This window comes from Falco punctatus (genome assembly GCF_963210335.1).
Source record: "Falco punctatus genome assembly, chromosome: 1".
Taxonomy (NCBI): Eukaryota; Metazoa; Chordata; class Aves; order Falconiformes; family Falconidae; genus Falco; species Falco punctatus.
The window spans coordinates 76,082,561-76,107,527 of NC_137580.1; the positions used below are offsets into that span (position 1 = coordinate 76,082,561).

At 49.8% G+C, this 24,967-nt stretch overlaps 1 protein-coding gene across 2 annotated transcripts in view; it reads left to right on the plus strand.

The window, feature by feature from the left end:
• Positions 1–1,800: 1,800 nt before the first annotated feature.
• Positions 1,801–24,967, plus strand: part of MFHAS1 (multifunctional ROCO family signaling regulator 1) — a gene marked incomplete at its 3' end in the record, with an annotated part of 35,875 nt that continues 12,708 nt past the window's right edge. For both annotated transcript variants that reach the window (XR_013929773.1, XM_080397376.1), the window contains exon 1: positions 1,801–5,125. Coding sequence is in view for 1 of the 2 variants with exons in the window: in XM_080397376.1 (XP_080253502.1) it covers positions 1,942–5,125 (3,184 nt within the window). The remainder of the gene's footprint in view (positions 5,126–24,967) is intronic.

Consider the following 24,967-nt stretch of genomic DNA (forward strand, 5'->3'; position numbering starts at 1 on the left):
CACAATAACAGGGTTAGCCCAAATAAAAGATGTACGGAGCCAGTGCGGGGATGCTCTGAAAATAAACAAGTGCAAGCCTGGAAACTAGCTCTAGATGGCCGCAGTTTAGCAAGAGGCTATGAAGCACCTCTGTTTCCCAGGGTCAGGATCTGACACCAGCCACGCAGGAAGGGTGGGAAGAGTTTTATCCCCAGGTTTAGTCCCTCTCAGCAGAGTCTCCTGGATCATGAGTATCCCTGCATAACCTGTTCCCCCCGAGGCTGAGTGGTGGCCCTGGAGCCAAACCACGGGCCCAGATGCCAGGACTGCCCCTGCTGCCTTTGGGAAGCTCCTGAACCCTGCTTGAAGCTGGGTCTTGCCTTCACACAGCCCTGCATTCTCCCAGGTCTGTGGATTTTCCTCCTTGTCGTTCGCACCCAGTTTGGCTTTACCAGCCAACACTGCAGTTTTTTCCCCACCCCGGGTGACCTCATGCTCGGAAAGGCATTTAGCAAAAACCTAGTGGTTTGTTAGGACTGAGAGGGCCTGAAAAGATGGTTTTCCCCTGCTTGCCTGTTACTGATGGAAAGATGGCAACCGAACCTAAGCCTTCGTGATCTGTAGTTTCAGTAATAAGTAAATTCAGTAATTCAGTGCAGTGGCTATGGCTCTGCACCAGGTCGGTCCAGCTCTCTCCTCTCCAAGCGGGAGCACGCTTGGATGTGCGGTGTCATCCAAAAGAGAAGACATCGTTCTTCTGAGGGCTCTCCACAATAAAGAAGAGAAGAAAGGCTGTGAAACCAGTTGCCCTGTAGCCTGCTTTTCATTTCAAATGCTTCTCTTTCTGCCCGTGGCTCTGAAGCCATAGCTTACAGGGTGCTTCAATGGCAGCTGTTAGGACATGACAGGGTGGGAGGAAGTGACAGTTCTCAAGCCCCTGAACACACGCTGGCACATTCAGTGCTGTACAAAGACGGTGACATTGTAAAACCTCTAAACTTTCGGGCACGGTGTGTCACCGGCATTTCTAAGGGTCACACAGCTCGGGAGATGGGGGTCCACCAGCCTCGCATTCCCGTGCCAAAAGGGTCCCTTTACCCCCTGCAGCATCGGTGGAAATTTCCAGGCCTGTTCCTCAGAGCCCGGGGAGCAAAGCTTGGCCGAGGATCCTCAAGAAGGCAGTGTTTCGGCTCTGGCCAGATGTATGCAGCAAAGAAAACAAAGCACGGCAGGAAGGTGGCAGAGCTGCTCTGACTAACCAGAGGCTCTGGGGCTCTCGCACCCCCCGACACGGAAACTCCCTGTTTAACGGGGAGGGAGGTTAATCTCGCCGTCGTGCAGGCCTGGATGAAAAATCAGCCTTTGCCCGGCGCAGAAGTGACGCGGTGAGATCCCTCCGCTTTCGCGGTTACTCCGCGCGGGAGCCGAGCGGCTCCGGCCCCCGCAGCAAGCCCCGGGGCAGGGTGGGACCCCGGGCCGGTGGCTGCTGTCGCGCCCCGGGGAAGCGCCGGCCGCGCACGGCTGGGCGCACCGCCGCCTGCCACCGCCACCCGGGGAAGGGGCCGCTCTCCCGGCCGTGTCGGACGGTGCAGGGGGCAGGAGCCGCCGGCTGGGGGGCCCAGGCCGGGGGCGGGGACCCGTCGCCCCCGGGAGGAGCGGCGGGTGCCCGGCGGGCGGGGTGCCCGGCTCTCCCCGGCGTGGGGGCGGTGCGGCGCCGGCCGGGCAGGCTGCCCCCGCGGGCGGTGCGGAGCGGGGCGGGCCGGGCCCGCGTCCCGCCCCCGGCGGGGCGGTGGCAGCGGCGGCGGCGGTTACGTGCGCGGGGCGGCCGGCAGTGCCGGCGCGGAGCCGCGGGGAGCCCCGACCCCGCCGCGGTGGCGGCGATGCGCAGCGCGGCCGCGCCCATGGCGAGCTGCAGCGGCGGCGGCAGGTAGGGTCGGGCGGGGCGGGCCCGCTCCCCCGGCCATGGCGCAGACGGAGCCCCCGAAGGCGGTGCGGCTGTGGCGCGACGCCGCCTTGCGCGCACGGAAGCTGCGGGGCGGCCCCGGCGAGCCCGAGCCCGAGCCGGACGCGGGGCCGCCGGGGGGGCCGCCGCCGCCCCCCGCCGCCGCCTCGCCTCGCCGCCCGCCCCCGGCGGCGGCCCTGGGGGAGCTGGAGGCGCTGAACCTGAGCGGGCGGGGGCTGGAGGAGCTGCCCGAGGAGGTGGGCGCCGCCCTGAGCGGGCTGCGGGTGCTCAGCCTGCGGCGCAACCGGCTGGGCCGCCTGCCCGCCGCCGCCCTGCGCCACCTGGGCCGCCTGGCCGAGCTCGACCTCAGCCACAACCGGCTGCGGGGCCTGGGGGACGGCGCGGCGCTGGCGGGGCTGCGGGGCCTGCGCAAGCTGAGCCTCAGCCACAACGAGCTGGGCGCCGAGGGCCCGGGCCTGCCCCCCCGCCTCGCCGAGCTGGGCCGCCTCGAGGAGCTCGACCTCAGCTTCAACCGCCTGTGCTGCCTGCCCGAGGGGCTGGGCCGCCTGCGGCACCTCCGTGCCCTCGACGTCGACCACAACCTGCTGCCCTCCTTCCCCGCCCCGCTGCTGGAGCTGGCCGCCCTGGAGGAGCTGGACTGCTCCGGCAACCGACACCTCGGGGCCCTGCCCGAGGGCATCGCCGCCCTCCGCCGCCTCAAGATCCTCTGGCTGAGCGGGACAGGGCTGGCGGCCCTGCCCGAGGGCCTGTGCCAGCTGAGCGCCCTGGAGAGCCTCATGCTGGATGGCAACCGGCTGCAGGCCCTGCCCGCTGGCTTTGGCAGCCTGCAGCGTCTCAAGATGCTGAACCTCTCCTCCAATCTGCTGGGGGAGTTCCCCGCCGCCATCTTGGCGCTGCCCAGTCTGGAGGAGCTCTACCTGAGCCGCAACCAGCTCGCCCTGCTGCCCCCTCGCCTCTGCCAGCTCCGCCAGCTCCGCACCCTCTGGCTGGACAACAACCGCATCCGCTACCTGCCCGACTCCATTGTGCTCCTCCACAGCCTGGAGGAGCTGGTCCTGCAAGGCAACCAGATTGCCATCCTGCCCGAGGGCTTTGGGCAGCTTTCCCGCATCACTCTGTGGAAGATCAAAGACAACCCCCTCATCCAGCCCCCCTATGAGGTGTGCATGAAGGGCATCCCCTACATCGCAGCCTACCAGCAGGAGCTGGCCCACTCCCAGCCTGCCCTCAAACCCCGTCTCAAGCTTGTCCTCATGGGCTTAAAGGATGCGGGAAAGACACTGCTGCGACGATGCCTCATGGAGGAGGATGGGCAGAGGGAGGACGTGGGAAGTCTGGAGGCAGGGAGCACCCAACCCAGAGGGTGCCCTGGGCAGCAGCAGGATGTTAGGAGAATGCCAGTTGCATGTTGCCCCTTCCCGGAGCCTCAGGATGCTTGCTCGGCACGGGCACCTGTCATGCAGCAGCCAGAACATCTGCCCATTGATCGGCAGGACAGCCCTTCTCATGTGCCCTCTCACCGAGCCAAAGGGGAAACATCGTGTTCTGCGCTGCTGCTGCCACCGAATGCCCCCCATGTACCATCAGGACTGGGACTGTTGGGAGGCAGCAAAGGCATTGAGGTGATGGACTGGACAGCAGATGCAGAGAGAGGCCTGACATTCATTGTGTACGAGCTGGCGGGGGACCCGAGCTATGATGTGATCCAGTCTTTCTTCCTGTCTCCCGGAGCCCTGTATGTGCTGGTGGTGAATTTGAGTGCCTACGTTCCTCAGCGCTTCTATCCCTCTGTGGGCTATTTCTTGCACTGGCTCGGTTCCAAGGTACCCCATGCAGTGGTATGCATGGTGGGAACCCATGCTGACCTCTGTGCAGAGCGGGAGTTGGAAGAGAAGTGCCTGGACATCCATCACCAGATCGCTCAGCAGGAGAAAAGGGATGCTGAGGGACTCCAGAGCTTGGTCCAGCAGGTGGATGAGGCTCTGGGACAGGACTTTGACCTGCGCTGCTCCAGCCCGCACGCTGCCTTTTATGGGGTCTCTGACAAGAATTTGCGGCGAAAGAAAGCCCAGTTTCAGTACCTTCTCAACCACCGCCCACAGATCCTCTCTCCAGTGCTGCCTTTTAGCTGCCGGGACCGTTGCCAGGTGCGTCGCCTGCGGGACAAGCTCCTCTCGGTGGCTGAGCACCGGGATATCTTCCCGAACCTGCACCGAGTATTGCCCAAATCCTGGCAAGTGCTGGAGGAGCTGCACTTCCAGCCACAGGCTCAACAGCTGTGGCTTAGCTGGTGGGACTCAGCCCGGTTGGGCTTGCAGGCAGGCCTGACAGAGGATCGGCTCCAGAGCGCCCTGTCCTACCTGCACGAGAGTGGGAAGCTGCTCTACTTTGAGGAGCACCTCACCTTGCGGGAGTACGTGTTCCACAACCTGCCACGGCTCATTGACATCCTCAACGTCTTCTGCCAGCGGGATGCCACCGTGCTGCTCCAGAAACTGCTCAGCGACACCCAGATTGATGAATTGAGGGCCACTCAGCTCCATCATTATGTGGAGGGCTTCTTGCTGCACGGCCTCCTCCCTGCCCATGTTATACGTCTCCTTCTTAAGCCACACATCCAGAGCCGGGAGGATCTGCAGCTCATCCTGGAGCTGCTGGAGAAGATGGGGCTCTGTTACTGTGTCAACAAACCCAAATGCAAGCCCCTAAATGGGGCGGCTGCTTGGTATAAGTTTCCCTGCTACGTGAAAAATGAGGTGCCCCATGCAGAGGCGTGGATCAACGGCGCCAATCTGAGTGGACAGTCCTTTGTGGTTGAGCAGCTGCAGATTGAGTATAGCTTTCCATTCATTTTCCCACCCGGCTTGTTTGCACGCTACAGTGTCCAGATTAACAGCCATGTGGTTCAGCGGTCGGATGGCAAATATCAGATCTATGCCTACCGGGGAAAGGTGCCAGTGGTGGTGAGTTACCGGCCTGCCAGGGGAACTCTACAGCCAGATACTCTGTCTATCGCTAGTCACGCATCCCTACCAAATATCTGGACAGCTTGGCAAGCTATTACCCCTTTAGTGGAAGAACTGAATGTCCTGCTCCAGGAATGGCCAGGCCTGTACTACACTGTGCACGTCCTCTGTTCAAAGTGCCTTAAAAGAGGGTCACCCAACCCACACGCTTTTCCAGGTAAGGCACAGCCTAACTTGCCTTTCATATCTTCCGGGGCTTTGCCCCTTCTAGAAGGGAGTCTTACGGTGTTAGTCTTAGCTCTGTCTTTTCCACCCCCACCCCATCCCCCAGCTCTAACTCCTTTCCCTAGTGACTTGAGTCATAAGAGAAAATATTAGGGTAGCTCCAAGGAGACAGGCTTAAAATAACCCCATTCTGAGACTAGGGGAGTGTTATGTCCCCCTTTTGTCTGTGCCCTTTCTCTCTTGCTTTTTGGGTTTTGGCTCTGAGCATTGGCAGTGCCATTTTTATAAAACCCTGACCCATCCTTGTTTTGATTCTTTTGAATGGCACCTGGTGTTTTTTTTCCTAATTGCCTTTACCCTGCAGCTCCCCATTCCTTGGGGCTATTTGTAAATGTAGATGGAGATACCAAAAAGACCGCAGGTGTCTCCTATCTGCCCCCTGCCCCCTTCAATCCTCCGCCCCCTAAACCTGGCCTGTGCTGCAGCCTCTCTGAATGCTGGTAGGCAATGGGTGTGTTGGTCTCCATAGCCCTGTATATAAAGGGCTTTCTTGTGTCTGAGCCCTGTTTCTAGCTCAGACAATTTCTGAAGCTAATAGGAAGCATTTCTCTCTGAAAAGAGAGGGTTACTCCATCTTCTTTGTTTAAGTGTCTCACCTAGAAGTGATTCCCAGACTGTGCCTTTTGGAGCTATTCTTGAAAGCAATTATTTTTGTTCTTCTCTGGCCCTTCATCAAATGAAAAAAGCATAATCTCTCTCTCTCTCTTCTGGAGTGTGACTAGTTGTGGTGCTTTTTAAAGCTGTCGCCTCTGAAGTCGTGATTTTATTGGTGGTGTTTTCCAGCGGCATCTGTTTTACTTTGTATGTATGCAGGTACTGCCTCCTACCCAATTTCCTCCGTGCTCCATTTGGGTTTGCTCTAGGGCTTGTGGGGGCTGTGAGAAAGGTGCTTGGGTGTGTAAATATGCATGAAACTAAAACCACACTCTGGACTGTAAGCAGCACTCCAGAAATGTGCGGGTTTTTTATGCACACACCCCCTACCCACGTTGCAAGAATGTTGGAACATTTATTACAGGTAGCCTGAAATTGTGGGGGAAGTGGAATGTGATTTGATTTAAAGGAAGCAGTGGTGCTGAATTGGTTCGTAGGCAAATGTGAATACTAAGATGTGTTTTGGGGGGTGGTGGTGTTCTTTTTTTTTTTTTTTTTCCTCTGGACCTTGAAAATAAGGAGATGCTGTTTGCTCCTCAGCCTGCTGTCCTGGCTCTGTCACTTGTGTCTCCCTCTAACTGTGCTAGCTTATGTAAGAGCCACTGGACTGGGGGGGGGAAACAGACGGGCAGTGAACCCATGCTGTGTGAGTTGCTGAGTGATATCCCAGTGCTGGGTCTTGCTGCAGACATGGTGCTTGGGACAGTGTGAGCTGCTTTCAAAAAAAAAACCACCCTGAAAACTAAAAAAACCCCAACAAACCAACAATAAAAAACACCAAAATCCCAACAAAACAAAAACCCTAAAAAACCCCCAAAAAACCGAACCAAACAAAACCACCAAAATCAGCCAAGACAGCAAACTGCAGGTGTGATGAGTGGCTGGTGAAGGTTTAGCCTGTGAATAATTCAGATCTGCAGTCACATGTCATCTGTTTTTTTTCTTTTATGTGAATGTGTTGTGGCTGACCCCTTTTTCCCAGGTGAGTAGATGATGCTTTAAAAGTGAAATGCAAAGAGGAGCTCAACTGTCTGCGGGCAGTTGGCATCTTTGCTGACCAGTGACAGTCAGAGCAGGTCTGGAAGCATAAGGGGACATTGAAATTGAAGAGCCTTTTCCTTTGGATTTGTTTGTACCTTATATTATGCCTTATTTGGCTTATGCCTTGGTTTCCTTAGCGGTGGGAAAAGCTTGCTCTCACCTGGGAGCCAGGGTGGGTGTGCTGGGAAGGGGAGGCACAGGTAAGCACGGGGTTGCTGGGCATAGGAGTGGTGCTGTTTGTGGAAAGGGGGTTGCAGTGTTCCTGTGCTCTCCAGGGGAAAAGCCAGGCCTTACTGCCAGGAGCACAGGGCTTAGCATCTGAAGTGACCCTGCCTTGGGTCAGGGAACGACTGTCCTGACCCAAATACTACGCGAGCCTAACTGGGGGAAGAGCATGTTCAGAAGACAGACCTGTTTCAGAGGCAGGGCTGCTCAGTGGAAGTGCTGAAGAGCGATTAAAGGCTGCAGTTTATCAAGAAACCTGCTTGTCATCTTGGATGGTACTTAAATCTAGCCCAGCTATGACCTGGATTGCATGAAAAATGTGAACCATGGTTTGGCTTGGGGAGGCCTGTATGTCTGCTTTTAATGTAATTTGCTGCGTATCTGGTCTATGAACAAAAGACTGTTTAGGAGCCCTTAAATGGCAATCGGGAAGATGAAAACTTTTTTTTCTTCCCCTCCTGATTTTGTTGATCAGGAGGTGTGTATGTTTAAAGTCACGCTGCCAAGCTTGCTTTCATGCAAGTGAATTATGGTTGGCATCATTTTTGACAGGGTGTAGGACAGAGATGGGTCTAATATTACAAAAATATGTAGCGAGGGAGATGGCTGTGTTTCTTTCTGAGCTCTTCCAGTGGAAATCCCTGGCAATTACAACACTGCTAATTCTTAAATAGGGCTGTGATCTTTTTAGGACTGCATTGAAGAACTGCTTTGCAGCCTGTTGACCTTAATAAGGGAAATACTTCTGTGGAGACACTGCCAAATTTGTGCTCAAAAATGGAAGTGCAGTCTGGGTCTGTGTCTGGTTGCGCAATTTGTGTCGTCATTCATGAAACCAGTGTTTCATTCTTTGGTCATCCAAAACTGTCATTGGAATCCCCTTCAAAGAGGGGAGTTGGTTGTTCATAAATTGAGGATTAATCCTGGCTTTTCCTCTCCATCCCTTCCCTCTCTGTCCTGCATGTGCACACCGTAACTTCCATTGGTAATACACACAGAAATTCTCTTAAGAACAAGCCAGTGTGCATAGAAATGTTAATAACAATTGAGATTCTTCATTAAATCTTCTGAGGGTTTATTGCAAACTGACAGTGAATGAAAGTGATATAAAAATGTCTTGATAGGGTCCTTTTAAGGAAGTTTTTGTGTTTGAAACTGTTTTGTAGCTGATTGAAATAGTAACTGAATTGGCATCTGAGCTGGGATCTCAATGCGCTTTGAGGCTGCAGCCATCCACTCAGCTGATAAGTGGTGTGTTGATTTTTTTTTTTCTTTTACATTTGCACTATAGCAGGGATGCTTTTATTTATATAGACTAAGAAAGGCATATCCCTGCTTGGAGTGACCAACAGGATTGGTTTCTCACTCCAAGATGATGAGACTTCAGTTGGGTTGTCACAGGCATTCTGAAATGCTGTGGTTTTGTGTGTAATGTTCTTTCAGCCCCTGGACTGAAGGGCTTTTATGTTATTCATGTCCCATAAGCTATTAAATGTCTTTGGTTTGGGGGATGGAGGTGGTTTGCCGTCTGTCTGATAGCAGGTGTGTGCTTTGTTTGGATAAATGTGGCTGGATTTTCCAAGCTTACCTTAACGTGCACCTACGAACCACTCTGCTGTTGTCTCTTGCCCTGTGCGACGCTGCGTCTGGGCCACCCTGGGCTCTGTGAGGCTGTGGTCTGCACGTGGTGTCCCGATGTCCAATACGTGATCTCTTTGGTGTTTGGGGTGGGGGGAGTTGTGTTTGACCAGTGGTTTTCCTTTATTGCTGCCTGTGAAGTTGCCTGTATGAATGCAGACATAAGAAAGCCGGGGGCTGTGTCCGTTGCAGAAAATGGGCAAACTGCTGTCGCAAGCAAGACACGATGATCTGGGTTTTCACAGAATAAAAATATGATAACAGACAGAAGCTACGGGTGAAGATACTATGTGTGAGCTGAACAGGCCCTTTTCAGAAGGATGCTGCAAAGCTCTTGGGTTGGGGAGCTTTGAGAGATGCTGAGAGACTGGCAAGAGGTCTCCTGTGGAGAGGAAATGCTTATCTTACTTCTGGCTTGCTGCTGCCTTCCACGGGTATCGGAACGGGGAGGAGATCACAAGCCTCTACTTTGCCAGTCTCCCAGATCAAAGGTGAGCAGAAGCAGGACTTACATGCCAGACACCTTAAGGGGTACAGATGGAGGTATTATAGTGTAGTTTCTCTGTGAGACACTGCCATGCCCAGAGCAGGGCTGGCTTTAGGCCACTTTATGATGGGTGTGATTTAAAGGCAACCATGCTTACTGTCCCTGTACTGGAGTCAAAAGCAAGCATGAACTTCCTTGGTGGCAGGATGGAGTCAGGAGATGGAGAGGTGGAAGATCCCGTGATGTGTCATGCTGTCAAGTCACCTGTGCAAAGTGAGGTGGGAGCAGGTGGGGCTGGTTCTGTCAGAAGGGCTCAGAAGTTGCTCCAAAATCTGAGCTGCTTCTCATGAAAGACTGATGTCAGGTATCTAATTGTGCTTTGCAATTAAATTGTAAGTGGCTGGGGTGTTTTTTCACAGACAATTGCAATAGAGCAACACCTGCTTGTTATAGAGCCCGATGCTCCTATGATGCATTTGACAGCCTCTTATTTTCCCCATTTGAGGGTGGAGCCGTTTTTGCCTGGCTTTGAAAGTAGATGCTGCAGCTGTTTTGGGGCTGCTCTCCTGAAGGTTGTGGCTTCAGCAGAGTACTGTGGCATAATCAGATAGTGGGGCAAGACGTCAGCAGAGTGTGAGCACTGGGCACGGATGATCTGGGTGGCAGGGTAAAGCTGAACGTGGCCCTGTGATTATGGATGAGGAGAGAACAGATTGGTTGTGGGTCTTGAGAAAGCCAGTGTGATTCTGTAGCTCTAGCACTGATTATTTAGTTTACCGACTAGAGCTGATTCCTGTGCTGCTGAAGCACCAACCTTGAGTGGTGTGACTTGCTGTACATAATGGTGTAGAAATACAGTTGATTTGCCACAAGGGATTTTTAGAGATTTCTTTCATGTTAAGATGTGTGTTGCTTGGTGAGTATTTGAGGTCCTCTTGCTTGGTGGCTGTGGTGGGGCATCCTCTAATTTAAAGAACACATTCAGGAAAGAGACAACAAATGTTTTGTGATCATGGAGGAGGCAGAAGAATTGCCAGAGGAAGAGTGTGGGGTGCAGTGTCAATAGCTGTCATGGGACCGTGCCTGGAGGGGTATAGGTGTGGGAACCAGTCCTTGGGATGAACTGGAGTAGCCAGTGCAGAGCTAGGCTCATGCCTGATGATCTGGCTCAGGAGGACACAGGAGCAGGAGGGACAAAATCAAATGTTGATGCCAGAAGAGAGGCTGAGGGTTTGAATTGCCTTCTGAAAGCTGTCCTGCTGCCTGCAGTGTCTGGTTACCTTGTATTGCGTGCGTTACTTTCTGTGTGTTTGGGGTTTTTTTGTTGTTTTTTAAGGCTTCTAATGCAGAACTTGCAAATATTATTTGAAATTAGGATGACAACATGTATGTGTAACGCTGTTTAAAGGAATCCTCTTCCACATGCAGAAAGTTTCTGTGCATGTCTGCGAAAGGAGAAGTTTCCTGGTATGTCAGCTCTGGTACAAAAAAGCGCTTCTCATTTGTTCCTTAACAGCTTGTCTTGCCCTGCCCCATTCCCCATGGCAGTTTGCTCTGGCTTTGGGCCTCTGGACTTCCAGCTTCCTTCATTGAACCAGGGAAACACGAGATTTGGTTGAGTGGATCTTTTTGGTTTGGTTAGTGAAGCAAGGCAGAGTTCTTGGCCTTCAGTGCATTACCTTTTTTTTGTTTGTTTGTTTGTGGTTTTTATTTTCACAGTCGCTGAAATTGGCCTTTGCAGAAAGTGACCTATAAAAGAGATGCTCAGTACCAAGTGATTCTTTGTTTCGTTGCATGAGAACCATTTAAAAGCTACTGACTGTGAGGGTGAGATAAAAGGTTGATGTAGGTTTTCCCCTCTCTAGTCAGTTGGTTATATGAAGACTGATTTGTGCTCTGCTTCAGCATGCTGTGGGCACAGATGTCATGAAATGTGCTTTGCTTCCTGCTGTGTGCACAGGCTTCTGGTAGCATGGTGTCTCTTTCTAAAAGCACTGAAGTGTGACAAGTTTTCTCATCTAAGTTTGGTTGAGACGTATCATGTGCATGATCCACATGCATATATATTCTAAGGTCTTACTCCTTTTGCATCTCAGGAGAGGATGGTGGGAAATCACCAACAGAGTTGAATCTCTGACGTCCTTTGGTGATGTTTTGAACATGTTACTTGACATTGGGATAGAGCTGTGAAAAAACAAGTTGTCAGTTTAAAAGCAAAATATGGGTGCATACGGTAGGTAATTTTGTATGCTGTGGTGTCTTGTTGCATTTGCAGTATTGATCAGGTAACTGTTGTAGACTAGTATGCTCTCCAACTAGTGAATCGCTAATAATAGTGCCAGCTAGTTTTTAGCTCTTGAAAAAAAATTTCCAGGGGAAAAGGGAGAAAACATATTTAATGAAAAATTTGATGTCAGGTTTGGATTCTTGGAAGCCAGCAAAATACATTTTTTTCCCCCCCCTCTTCATTTTCCCCTGGCCTGAGTCAAGGAACAATAGCCTCTTGAGATGAGTAAAGAAAACTGTGGTCTGGGGGGTGAATACATGATAATCAGTTACGTCCCTTTTATCTTCCCTCTCCTTGTTTGTGATACTTGCGCTGGCTGCACAGATGTGAATGACACTGAGAGTAAGCAGGCTGGCTGGTGCTGAATAAGGTCACTTCTTCTCAGGTGAGCTTGTGGGATGCCAAATTAAGGATGTGCTATTTCAGGAAGCACCTTGTAGTGATGAGGAATGAGGAGGCAGTGCTTAAAAGTACAGTGTCAATTATAACAACCAAACTCCTGCTGCTGCAAACAAAATTTGTTGGTGCTTTTTGTTAGCTAAGGACATATCTGGGGCTGAGGAGGCAATGCAGCTGGGTTGTAGAGTCTCAGCCTGCCTTCTTGGAGCTATAGCAATCTCTTTGCCTACAGCAGGAGAGGTGATGGGATTCTGGTGACCATAGTGTGAAGGAGCTGCGTCTCATACAGACGGTGCCTTGGTGTTTTTAGAAGCAGATGAGTGGATGCAGTTTACAGCCTGTAATGGGAAGATCACCTGTGTGGATGTGGCCTTTGTTCAGCTGAGGAGCTGGGAGAGGTTTTTCCTCTAATGGTTTCTTTCTTGGAAGCCAGATGTAAGAACTGGGGCTGGGGGGTTCAAGACCCGTAAAACAACTGGCTGGTTGGCTTTGGGGCAAATTTACTTTGGGGTGTTCTGCTGGACCGTTTTTGAGGGCTTATGGTTCTGCCACAGCAAGCTTCTGGAGGCTGAAGTCATACTGTATTTTGGGTATTTTCCTGGCTAAAGCTTGGTCCTGAACGCACTGATTGGGTTGCCAGCATGGTCAGTGGCAGTGTGGTTTAGGACTGATGCAGGCTCCGTGGTTAGGAGTGACTTGTCTGTGGCTAGTGGATGGAGGCTGTGTTCAGACTGAGCTGTGACTGCTTGAGTTGGTTGTGGTTTAAAGTGAAACCTTAATTTCAGATTTGGTTTTTTCCCAGTGGTCATTTTCAAGAGCTCTTTGCTTCTTCCAAAGGTGTACTGAGTACGCTTACTTAGTAGTTTTAGTTGTGGCTAGGTTGGACTCTTGGGGGGCGGGTGTGAAACTGGCCTAGGACTTACAAATTTTACGAGGTAGCATTAATTTTGAATTGACAGTTCAGCATGGCACGCTCTGCATGAACCAGACGACAGCTTTGAGGTGAGCTAGGCGCTTCTGTGGGGATGTTCATTAAACTTAGAGCTTTGTGAGGATCAGACTAAACTGAACTGTGGAGGCAAGTAACCTTCAGAGTAAAACAAAGCTGCATCTCAAATCCTGTTCAGACCTGCCCTGTTTTGCCACATGCTGACTTGGAGGTGATGCTTGAATACTCCGGGAAGGAGCTGTATTGTTGCTGATTTAGGTTTCGTTGAATTGTGCTTATGAGATGACTGGAGTCTTCTGCTGGGGTTTTGTTGGCAATTTCACAAGCTTGGCAAAGTGTGCCTCTGTAAGGCCTTTTATGAAAGCAATACCAAGTTATCTTCCCCTTTGCCTGCTTTTAGGGTGACGCTTGCCAAGCATCCAGTTTAGATAAGCATTTTTATTTTTGTTACATGAGAGGGAACCCACATGTCCCAGATCAGTTTTGGGAGAGGTCCCCCCTCCTTTGCATTATACCCATCACTTTCTGTAGCGTTCTCAGGGTCTCCGTGTTCTGGTATAACAGGAAGGAAACAAAGGTACAGCATTGTTAGGATAGGGATTTCTGGGCTTTATGCTGTGACTGATGATAAAATTAATATTGTAGGTTTTTGTCCTAGCAGAATGCGAGATCATGGTGTGTTTCACTCAAGACTTGTCTCTTGAATGATCTGTGCATAGTAACTCTCCAGTTTCTGTGTTGAATTCCTCTTGGAGCACGTTCTCTGCATTTTTAACAGGTGCTTTCCTCTGCAGCAATACAGTGAGCAGTGGCCTGTGACAAGGGACAGATCCTGCCCTCTAACAGGGTAGCATTGTTGATGAGCTTCCTAAATGAGTTTGCCGTAGTTTCCACTGCACCAAAATCTCCAGGGTTTGGCTTGAGACAGAGGTACTTGACCTAATTTGCTTCCAGTGTATCTAGCTGCTGTTTCTGCCACATGAAACCACACAGTGGAAAAATACTGAAGGTGAACGCAGTGATTGGGTCTTGCTTGATGTTGAGAGACGTGTGCAGCACATCTGGTGCCTTTGTATTGGTGCAAAGCTGGCAGCAGAGGGCTGCTAGAGAGGCTGATTTGTCCCAAACCTACCCCAAAACAAGTGTCCTCACATCTAATAAGGCCCTCTGCCACGTGGTGAACAAGCAGAGGGTGAGCTTCTCGCAGTAGAAGATGTGCATCTCTGTCATGTGGCCTCTGAAACATTATGGTAGACACAGCAGAACTGCAAAATTGTCCTGCAGCACAGACCATGAGTGCTGCATGTTGCAGCAACACCCTGCTGCATCTCTAGCTGTTGGTGTGGAGCTCTGTTGCTGGCCGTTTAATACCTTTCTCCCCTCATTGTGGCCTGTTTCTTAGATGCAGCAGCTGGGTATGGATGGCAAGCAATTTTTCTCTGAACAGATAAAATTAGAAAGCAAAGACTTAGCAATGTGCAGAGCTGAAATGCACAGGTACAGGATGTACAGTATAGAGGATTGAGAGAGAGGAACCTCTCAGGCTGGCTGCCTGATGTTAGTCTTCTACTGTACGTAAAACACTGTTGCCTGTGTCTGAACAGTCACATTTTCATCTCATTAAAATTCTTGGATAAATCGAGATCAATCAAGAATGAAGGACCCAAAAATGGGGTAATGGCTGGGGCTAGTGATGGGTTCTGAAAAGCAGTCATCTCATTGACCATCCTGATATTTGCATTTGTATCTTTGCACCCTCTCTCTGTGTTTATACTGTGGATAGCTTCGCTAGTCTGTACACATGTTCTCCTCTGCCACATTATGGGGAAAAATAGCATAATTGTCTGTCAGATTGCTAACCTTTGCACTTTTCATTATTACATCCTCAACAGATAGTGAGATGCAGCTGTATTTATTGCAGTGTGTGATAGGGAATGTTTATTTCCTTGAAAAGAGCTGAGCAGCTGGGCCCTGTCTATATGGGAGCAAAAGGGACTTGGGGCAGCTACATAAATTAAGTGTCCCCTTCCTCATCCTTTTCTCTATTTGTGTAGCAAGGAGAGGCTTATAGGAGCAATGACCTTCCTTAGCAGGGAGTTTTAGTCATGCTGGGACTCGCAGGAGGAGAGGAGATGGTAAGGAGGCAGCTGAGCTGTGCAGCACACGTCTGTCAGGAGCTATGTAACTTGGAAAGAGTTCTGCAAATTGCAGACTCACCTGGGAGTTGCCCAAGGGCATGGGGAATTGTAAATCCAGACAAACTGGTGTCAGACTGAGCAACAACTGTATGGTGCCAAACTTTTTCTTAATGATGGGGAGCTGTTCTTGGGCCTGAACTGGTTTTAAAGAGCACTGTAGTTTGAGGGTACAGCTGCTGGCTTGGCCTCCACTGCGTTAATGTGGGCTCAGAGGTAGCCAGTCTCTGTCCCACCATTATCCATTTTGGATGACTCCATCTTGCACTGTCATACTGCTGAGCCACCCAACCAGGAGCAAGCAGTGAGAGCTGGGATAATCAGTGCTTGCTCAAAGTAATCACCCAGCAGTCCTCCAGATGGTTGACTTTCCTGGGGAAGCCTGGTGTGGGCTGTATCTTCAGGAAGCCAGCATGCTGTGTCCAGAGAGGAGCAAGCAGGTGGACGTCTCTCCATGCTGCTGGGGCATCCCAGGTGGGGAGGGAGCCACAGACTTACCCTGTTGCTAAGTCTGTGCTGCTGCAATGGGAGGAGGAGATGGAGGGGTTTACGTGTGTTTCTTCTCCTGGTCTGCATGGTGCTTCTTGTCCCCTTGCTGTGTGTGGCTGTATTTTTTGTATTGGTTTTGCATGGCAGAGTTTTGGTAGTGGCAGGGCTATAGGAGTGGCTTCTGTAAGAAGCTGCTAGAAGCTTCCTCTGTGTCTGATAGACCCAATTCCAGCTGGTTCCGAGTCAGACCTGTGGCTGCATAAGGTCAAGCCAACAAGCAATGGCAGTAGCACCTTTAGAGTAACATATTTAAGAAGGAGGGGGAAAACCAAACTAACAAACCCTGTACAACAGCAGTTGCAGCCAGAGTAGGTGGATGCCAAAGGAGGCCGTGACCCCGTGAGAAGCCCATGCTGGAGCAACTCCTGGCAGGACCTGTGACTCCATGGAGAGAAGCCCTGGAGCAGGTTTGCTGGCAGGACTTGTGACCCTGTAGGGGACCCGTGCTGGAGCAGTCCATTCCTGGACTGCACCCTGCGGAAGGGATCCATGCTGGAGCAGTTTGTGAAGAACTGCAGCCTGTGGGAAGGGCTCACATTGGACAAGTTAATGGAGGACTGTCTGCCTTGGGAGGGACCCATTCTGAAGCAGGGGAAGAGTGTGAGGAGCCCTCCCTCCGAGGAGGAAGGAGCAGCAGAAACAACATGTGATAAACTGATCACAACCCCCATTCTCCATCCCCCTGCAGTGCTCAGGGGGAGGAGGTTGAGCAAATAAGGAGTAAAGTTAAGCCCAGGAAGAATAGAGGCGGGGGGGGGGGGGGAAGTGTTTTAAGATTTGGTTTTATTTCTCATTACCCTTCTATGATTTAATTGGTAATAAATTAAACTTTTGCCCATGACAGCAGTTGGTGAGTGACCTCTCTCTGTCCTTATCTTGGCACATGAGCCTTTAGTTGTATTTTTTCTCCCCTGTCCAGCTGAGGAGGGGAGTGATAGAGCAGCTTTGGTGGGCACCTGGCATCCAGCCAGGGTCAACCCACCACAATGTTACAGGCAGAACTGGTTGAATGTGCTGAAGCAGAGGGTGCTTGGTGGCAGGTTTCCAAACCAGGGAGTCGGCAGCAAGCACCAGCCCTACTTACATGCATTGTGTAACCAGATGAGTTTTCAGCTCCCTGTGCATTTCTCTAAATCTTCCTTTTGAGCGGGCTCTTTCTTTGTCTGAGAGAGATTTTCATGCTTTTAGTTCACATAACGATGCACACGCTGGGAAAGTCTCATGTGCATATGACTGGCTTATCAAAGTGGCTAAATTCAGGAAATCTATTAAAGAAGAGCTTCCCCTTCCTGTGATCTGACATAGCATTTCTTGGTCACCGTTATTTTTACTATGAAACAGCTTAAATCTATTTTGGTTGGGCACTAAGTGATGGCTATGGTGTGAAAGGAAAAATTTGTTTTGGTGAAGTAAGGTGGCCGTGCTGCAGCTTCAGGGCTCTCGGGGCTGGCTGCTCACACGGAGCTCATGCCAGCGCTGGGTCGGGGCCCCCCAGCATTCCTGCACAGCTCTCGGAGCCCTGTCCCCTTGGCAGAGCGTCGCTGGGCCTCCCCACCTTGCTCTGGGCTAAGAGCTGTTGAAAAAGGTAGCCGTAAGCACTTCACTCTGATACCAGTTAAATACACACGTCATCATCATGTCCCCGTCCTCCCCCTGCAAATTCTAGGAGGACAGCTTAGGGAAGATGGTTCCACTGGGGCCAAAGTAGGGATACAGCTGCATGCAGTGGGAGTTCGTGTGGGAACCAGTCCTGCCTCTGGTTTCACAGGTCTCTTCAGTACATGGACTTTCTTTTGCTGTACCCTGTTAGGGACCAGGGCTGAGCAATCCCAGGCTTGAAAATGCATTGCTGGAATCATGCCCTGCAGAGGCACCTTGAGCTCTTGGTGTGAGGAGTATATAATTTGAGCTTTCAAACCTTTTTACTGTGTTTGTTTGTTTTAAGCTAGCTCCTTTGTTAAAACTAGCTCTGTGAAACTTTAGCTCATATTTTAATATAGCTGACTGCTCTGCTTCCGCTGCCTTCTGACTTGTTTCCGAACATCCCACGCCTGCTTTCCCATTGAGATGGGAGTGAAGGCAGATAACTGGGACATTGCAAAGACATGGCATTGCTTGCTGACTGCCATATCCCTGAGGTCTGCTGAGCAAGAATTTATTGCTTACTATTTTTTTTTTTAAGCTTCTGGTGGACAGTTGTGCAGAAACATTCAGTGGCTGAAAATGGAGGCAATGTGAGCCTTGCTTTGGAATTTTGGTCATCTCTAGGTGCTTTTGCTCAGTTCTGATGGGGCCAGAGACTATGTAGGGAATGAAGCTCCTGTATGCTTTCTCCTCACTAACAGGTCCAGTCAGGTCTGTGTACCTGAACCTGTACTGTCAGGGGTTTGGGGCAAGGAGTATTGCTCATGCTGGTGAAGAAGCTTGTGACCTACCATTGGTGATGTTTTCATGCCAGCTTTAGTAAGGAGAAAAGTTTGTCATTTCCCAGAGGAGCGTGAGTATGCCCAGAGGGAGCCCATCGGACTCTGAGGGGATCATTACTGGATTTTGGCAAGATCTTAACCAGTGCTTGCATGGACAAATAATTCAGCTCAGCGAGTGGCTGCTGTAGTCAGCTTGGAGCCTTCCTAGGATGAGATGCTGAAGTGATTGAAGAGCTGAGTCTTGCGTGTGTCTTTTCCCAAGCAATGTATTTGTGCCTCAAAGGCTCAGCCAAAGTAAAGACTTTTTTGGATGAAAGGGAAGTTTGAGAACTCTCCGTTGGGACTGGGGGGGGGAAGTAGCTTTTTTTTTCTTTTGTAATGAAAAGCTACCACAAAGTTTTTGAAGCTGCCTATTGTTTTTAACTTGTTCCGTGTCCTTCTTTGAAATAAATCATATCTTTCTTCTGCACCAAAAGAGAGCCTAGCATGTTACGTAAATACACACATACACATCTTTGAGTGCCTGCAGTGAAGCTAAGCACTGTGTTAAGATGATGTTGCCAAACAAGGCAAGAGACCATGCTCAAGTTGGTGATTCACACGGGGATCAGAGTTTTTTTAAAAAAAACAAGCACCAACCCACAACAAAAAAACCAACCCAGAAGAGGGTGAGAGGAGAGGAGGTGCTTGATGGGTGGGTTTGGGGAGTGCAGTAGGCTGACTGAATCTGTGACTTGGATTTCTGCCACACACTTTGCAGGTGCTAAAAATGTGCTTCATGTTAAAAGCTGGCAGTTGCAAGTGTGGCTGAGTGTCTTCAGCCAGGGGAAGCTGAGCAGCGTGGCTGTTCGCTTAGTGCATGGCTGCTCATCCCCCTGGGTACCAGGGTGGGGGCTGGCAGCGTGCTCCTTGTAGGGAGATCGGGCAGCTTGAGTGCAGTTTTTGCCCAGCCTTTAGTTTGTTGCCAATAAGGCGTGACAAGTTGCTGTGTTTTATGGCAGACCCGTGGCCAGGCTCCAGGTCAGAGGCTTGTCACCCTTACCTGCATTTCCTGAAGTATTTAATGGCAGTGTTCCCCTGAGACAGCACCTCTGGTTGAAAGCCATGTTGCAAATCAGCCTCTGCAGCTGCTGTGTCATATAAGTCTTGCACATTATTCTGCTTCTGTGGGATATACCAGGTGTGCCCAGGCCCACCTAAGCCTTGCAGGTGACTGAGCTGGGAGCTGCCCACAAAGTTGTGGCTCTGTTGGAGATGACGTTTTTGCTGCTTGCTCTGTGCTGCTTTATCCCCAGTTGCATGGTGCAGCGTGATGTGGATAATCCGGTCATCATTACAAAAGGATTTTAAACTCCTTTTTAATCAGAAGTCATTTTTAATAAAGCTTTGCCTTGCTTGGAGGACTGTTCTCTTGGTTTGTGCGTTTAAGGAAAATGCAGGAGGCTGAGGGAGGTGGGAGGGAACGCTATTAGGGAGACACATATGTGGGACACAGGTGCCTCTGGCTTCCAGGTGGCTGCTGGTGAAGTCCAAAGCTGTGGGACACATTTCCGCTAGCACCAAGCATACAAAATCCTTACATGTGCAGATAGAAGCAGTCAGTAGGTCTGTGCTTTCTCTGAATTTTTCCCTCACAGAGCAAAGTTTTAGTGGTGATGAAGGGAAGAAAGGCTTTTTCTAGTCTGGTCTGGCTCATGCTGCCCCTTTAAACTTTGTATGTCTGAAACACTAGTGGTCCTCCAGTGCCTCTTGCATCTCAGAACAAACTGGGATCCTGGATGATGTGCAATGAGTAGGGGATGCTCTTTGCTTCTCTTGTAATGGCCTTTTGTGTGAGTTTCTTGTAATTGATCTTATTTCTTTGGCTGTTGCTCTGCCATTGTCTTGTGGAAAGTGCGTTGTATAAAATAACATGTGATCTCTGAGTAGCTCGGAAATGTGCAGTCTTCTCCAGTATGCCAGCGTCCTGCCAGTTTTTCGGGCAGAAGCCATCTCGTGAGCTGCTACATCAGCTTCAGCTCCCCTCAGAGCAAGCCTGGCTGGAGCCTGAACTCAGTGCGAATGGAGTTTGAGAGTGAGCATCCTGCTGGTTCCTGCTTTTCCAGTCCCAGTAGTCCTCCTCACTCTTGAGGTATCTTGACCATATGCTTAAGATCTCCTTGAGTCTCTCCTCTTTGATAAGTACAAGTAAATGTCTGGGAAGTTTTAAGGTTATTTCTTCCTGAGGCAGATCCCTCTGAGGGGATCGGTGCTGGGCACATCCAGAGGAGAGCCAGCTAGCTTGCAGTTCAGGTTGGCTAGAGAAACATCTGAAGGAGAGGGGGCCACAGCTGTGTTATAATGACACTGGTGAGTTAAGCTCAGTTATCCACCTGTTGGAAAGCTGCCTGTAGAAAATCTGAAAGAAAGACGGGTTTGCAGCACATATAGGGGACCAGGAAGGAGCTGAGCTTTGTCCCGGAGTCCCATGGTGGAGCAGGCAGCTCCTGGAAAGGTGCGGAGGAGACTGCAATGTGAAATGTTCTCCTGGCAATGGTGCTGCCTCCCCGGGAGGCTGATGAGTTCTTTACAGCCCCCAGCGCTCCTGCCTGTTTCCGTAGCAAACGTAACTGCCATAGAAGCAATTTTTAAACGGCAAAGACTGATGCTGCAGTTTATTTTTGGGCACTGAGAATCCCAGACCAGATGGCATTTAGCAGGCAATGAACTCTGCAGGAGTTAAGTAGCAAAGCTATTGTTTATGAACTCGCATGACTTACCGTTGGAAGGCGTTCCAGTGGCAGAACAAAAAGTATTAAGGATTTGTTTCAGCAGCAGTAGTAAAACAATCAATAATGTTAAGTCCATAAAAAAATCACTTTCCCTTGGCGAAAAGGTGTTTGTAAGGAAAAGCTAGATATTGCCTTGATTTACAGCTGTTATTTGTTACCTGTTTGGGTATTAGGGAATGAGAGGGTTCAAAGAAGAATGGTTAAATGATTGGAAATGATGAGGAATCACCACCAAAAAAAAAAAAAAAAAAGATTTAAAAGATTCATTCTCATCCTCTCTGGAAAAGGGGACAAGTGAAAGCTCTTAATAGTAAAAGGACAGACAGAGCTTTGTTCTTGACCATTGAACAGTGCTAAGCCAGCAGCTCACTCAGACTTCAAAGACAGCAATTTTGGTAATTACAAAAGTACAAAAGTAAACCAACAAATGGAGAAGATTTGAGACAAAATCAGTTCTCCACCTCTGCTGGCATAAGGAAACTAATGCTCTGAGCCCCGTGGAGCGCTGCTTGGGCACTGCCATGTGCACCAGCAATGCTTTTATAGAGAACACCAGCCTTACTCATGAGACCAAGAGGAGAGGTAGCCGCTGGTCCTGGTGCTCTGCTCCTCTGATTTCAATCATATAGCTTCATGCAAATCTACATCACACTCATGTCTGTCAAGGAACAAACACTTGACCTAAGGATGTACTCATGAAACTTAAGTGTAAAGGGAAAAAATATATGCAGAGAAGCAAGTTAGACCTGATGCCCTTGTAGATAAGGAAACTTCTGTGATCCTTCAGGTTCCTACTCAGCTAAAGCTATACCTGTCGTCAGCATGTAGTGTGGTGTTAGTTATTAACTAGCAGGAAGAAGGTAGCTTTGTAGGATAAGCACCAAGGAAGCATTTTTCTCCGATTAAGTGTGAGCCTAGAATAAATTCTGTGATGTAGATGCATAGACTGAATTCCACAGTAAAGTGGCTTCAATACAAGGTCACGTTAATACATTAAAACAGGAATGAGTTCAGGTTGGTTCAATTAAGAGGTAAAACATTTACTTGATTTAACATTTGAGCCTGAGTGGGACTTAGAGTGTTTAGACTTTGCTCCTTAGTCAGTGATGAAGGGAAAAAAATAATTTGTTCCGTTCGTTAAGTGGGTTCTGTGGTTGTCCTGCTGAACAGCAAGGGGTTTAGAGTGACCAAAATCTGTTTACAGAGGAGTATTGCACATGCATCTCACCTTAAATGAGCTGGAAGAGAGTACTTACCATGCAGGTTTGAAAATACAGCTCCCTTCGACTCAGTTTGCAGAATACACTGAAGCCTTGGAATGGCCCTCAGGCAACAGCAACTCATGGAGGCAAGTTACTTTTACCCAGGAAGGAGTTTATTTAATCTCAGGGAAAAGTGTTGGGCAGCACATGTACATGCATGTCTTGCATGTGTGTTTTGATTTATTCTTTTTCTTGGCTGGCAAAAGGCAGGTAAATTGAAAAAAAGAAAAAAAGAGGGTTGTGGCAGAATGTAAAAGGCTACTACAAGGGAAACGGCAGGTCTTTTACTCCCCAGCTGGGCTCTGCTGAACTTCCAGAAGAGGGGCTGCACAGCCTACCTTCAGCCATGGCATGCATGGGTGTCTTATGGAGAAGGAGCAAGCCAAATGGGGAAAAAAACTCATTCCAAGTGCTCTCCCAGCCTTTGTCTATCTTCAGCACAGGGATTCGTCTCTTTAGTAATGCTTAAAGGCACCTTGCTGGTCTCTTTGTGAACCCTTGTGAGCTTCTTGAATTTACAGCCTGCTGCAGGAGGGAGTTCTGCAGCCTGTGTCAGGTGCTCAGCTGCTTTCTTTGGTTTTCTTCAAGTGCACCTTGCAGTACCTATATTGAGGCTTCCTCGTTTTTTCATTGGAGCAGGCAGAAAAACAGTCATCCAGTTCTGGGTGCAGTACTGTAGCCAAACTATTGTGAGGAAAAATGTCTTGCGGGCTTGCCTAATTCTCTAAATTTAGCAGAAGGACAGGCTGAGACTTGGCCCTGCCTCATCAGTTGCATAAGGCTGGAAGTCCATGGGACTGAGTCTTGTAAGCCCCACTCCAGAGGGTTGGCTTTTCACATGGCCAGCTATTAACGTGTTGCGACCCAAACACAGAGAGACAGAACTAGCAGGATGCTAATCAGTCCTGATAGCTCCCTGCAGACTTCAGTGAACCCTGCCTGTTAACTTTATTATATCATAGCAATGGCTTTGGGAACTCTTTTAAACTCCTCTTTTTTTTCCTTTAGTGGGACCTGCAGCGGTAATGGAGCCAGTTAGAAGGCTCAGCATCTCCTCTGTGATGGGCCTGTAATAGCTTTGGAACTACTGATTGGAAAGGTGGGCTCACAGCTGGTGGGAATGTTATCATTTGGACTGGCTGCGGCTGGTGGTGTCTAGCGTTCTGGTGGATGCTCTGCATGCAGTCGTGCCTTGCTGTTCCTGGGTGAGAACAGACAGGTTGGGGCTGGCTGCAGCTTTCTCTCCAGCTGGTGCCTTCCTTGCCTTGGCAGAATGCGAAAGTGCTCATGACAGACAGGACTGAAGGGGTGGAATTAAAAATAACCAAAAGGTAGATTCTGGGCTTGGTTACTCAGTGACAGCCCTGTTTCTATTCTGGGACGAGGATAATTCGCACTGAGCTCATTACACCATGACTCTGCCTTAAAATGCCTTGACAGTCAATTTTGTTCCAGCTAATAAGGTTCTAAAATGTTAATGAAGCAAATCAATTCTTCATGGCTTTATATTGCAGTCGTCTGAAATTGCTGTGTTGCAACCTGCCAATTCAAGGAGCTTTTTAGATATTAGAAGGGCAGCAAAATACTCATCAATTTGGAGGATGCTTTGTTTCCTATTTCAGCTTTTCCCCAGTGCCCCCTCATTTTCCTAAGCCTTTATGCTGTGCTGTTTACTTGTACCCTTTGGTCGCTTCCTTTCTCCAGTGTCTGCTCTGGTCAGTCACATGCAGAGGTGGCTTGCTCCCACCTTCCCCATTGCACAAGGAGAAGGATGGACTGCCCAACAGGACAGGCAGAGATGAAGCTGGACAAGGGAGGCTACTCATGCTGAAATACTGTTTGAAATAGATTGAGTTTGACAGGACAGAGTGGAGAAATGGCATCATGTTCACACACCCACCTCATCTTTTTGGAGGGGGCAATGGTGTCAAAAGTCACAGCCTTCTCTCCTCATGCCAAGTCTCTTGCTGCCATGGCAGTGTTACCTGGCATAAAGGCTCTCTGTGCTCAGTATTTCATGAGTTGCAGAAATAGGAGAGAGATGTTGCATGTATCATGTAGCCGCACTGATGGTAGACCAGTTACCTGCACTGGCTTAGGAATAAATTAGGTATCAACCCTCCTTTGTTTCTCTGAGCTGTTTATTTCATACTGTGAGAAGGAAACAGAAGGGTTCAAACCTTCATGACTACTGCTGGCGTTATTTTGATGGAGCTGTTTTGATGAGTTCCTACTCTTTCCGTCCTGGTTTGTGGGTGTGGAGATAGGAAGTACCAAATCATGTGGTTTGGGGAACATGTGGGGTTTTTTGTTTTGCTTTTAATTGAATTCCAGTTCTAACCATAGTTAGCATCTGTGTGCCCGAGAAAAAGATAACTAATGTTTTGGAAACCTTGTACTGCCACACTGGTAAGGGATGATCTCAAGTAACTCATGTTGGGGAAATTAGTGGGTGAGATGTAAATTGGCGTTTTGAATAATTACCCTCCTGTAGCTGCCGAATTGAGCATCCAGCATGCTTTCCACTCAAGTTGTCCACCCAGAGGTATGCTCCGTCCAGTGCCAAAGGCCTCCCCAGAGCTTTTGTAACCACTGAGGTGTGTCAGTGTCCTCTTCTGCTGTGGCAGTGAGGGGTTATAAGCTCGCTGACTCTGTCGACTGGGGAAGGAGGAGGGTATTTAACCCCCTTAAGCCTTCCAGTCTCTAGCTGGTGTTTGTGTGACCTCTCCCTTTCCCCGAGTGGCTAAATTTAGAGACAGTGGTTGCCAGTATGTGTCTCCCTGTGTCTCCTGGGCAGGCCTTGCAGACCACCTTACCCTTTGGGATGTCCCATGGCTTCCTGCCAGGGTGAGGAGCTTGGTAGCTCCTTGGGCAAGAAGTAATGTGCAGGG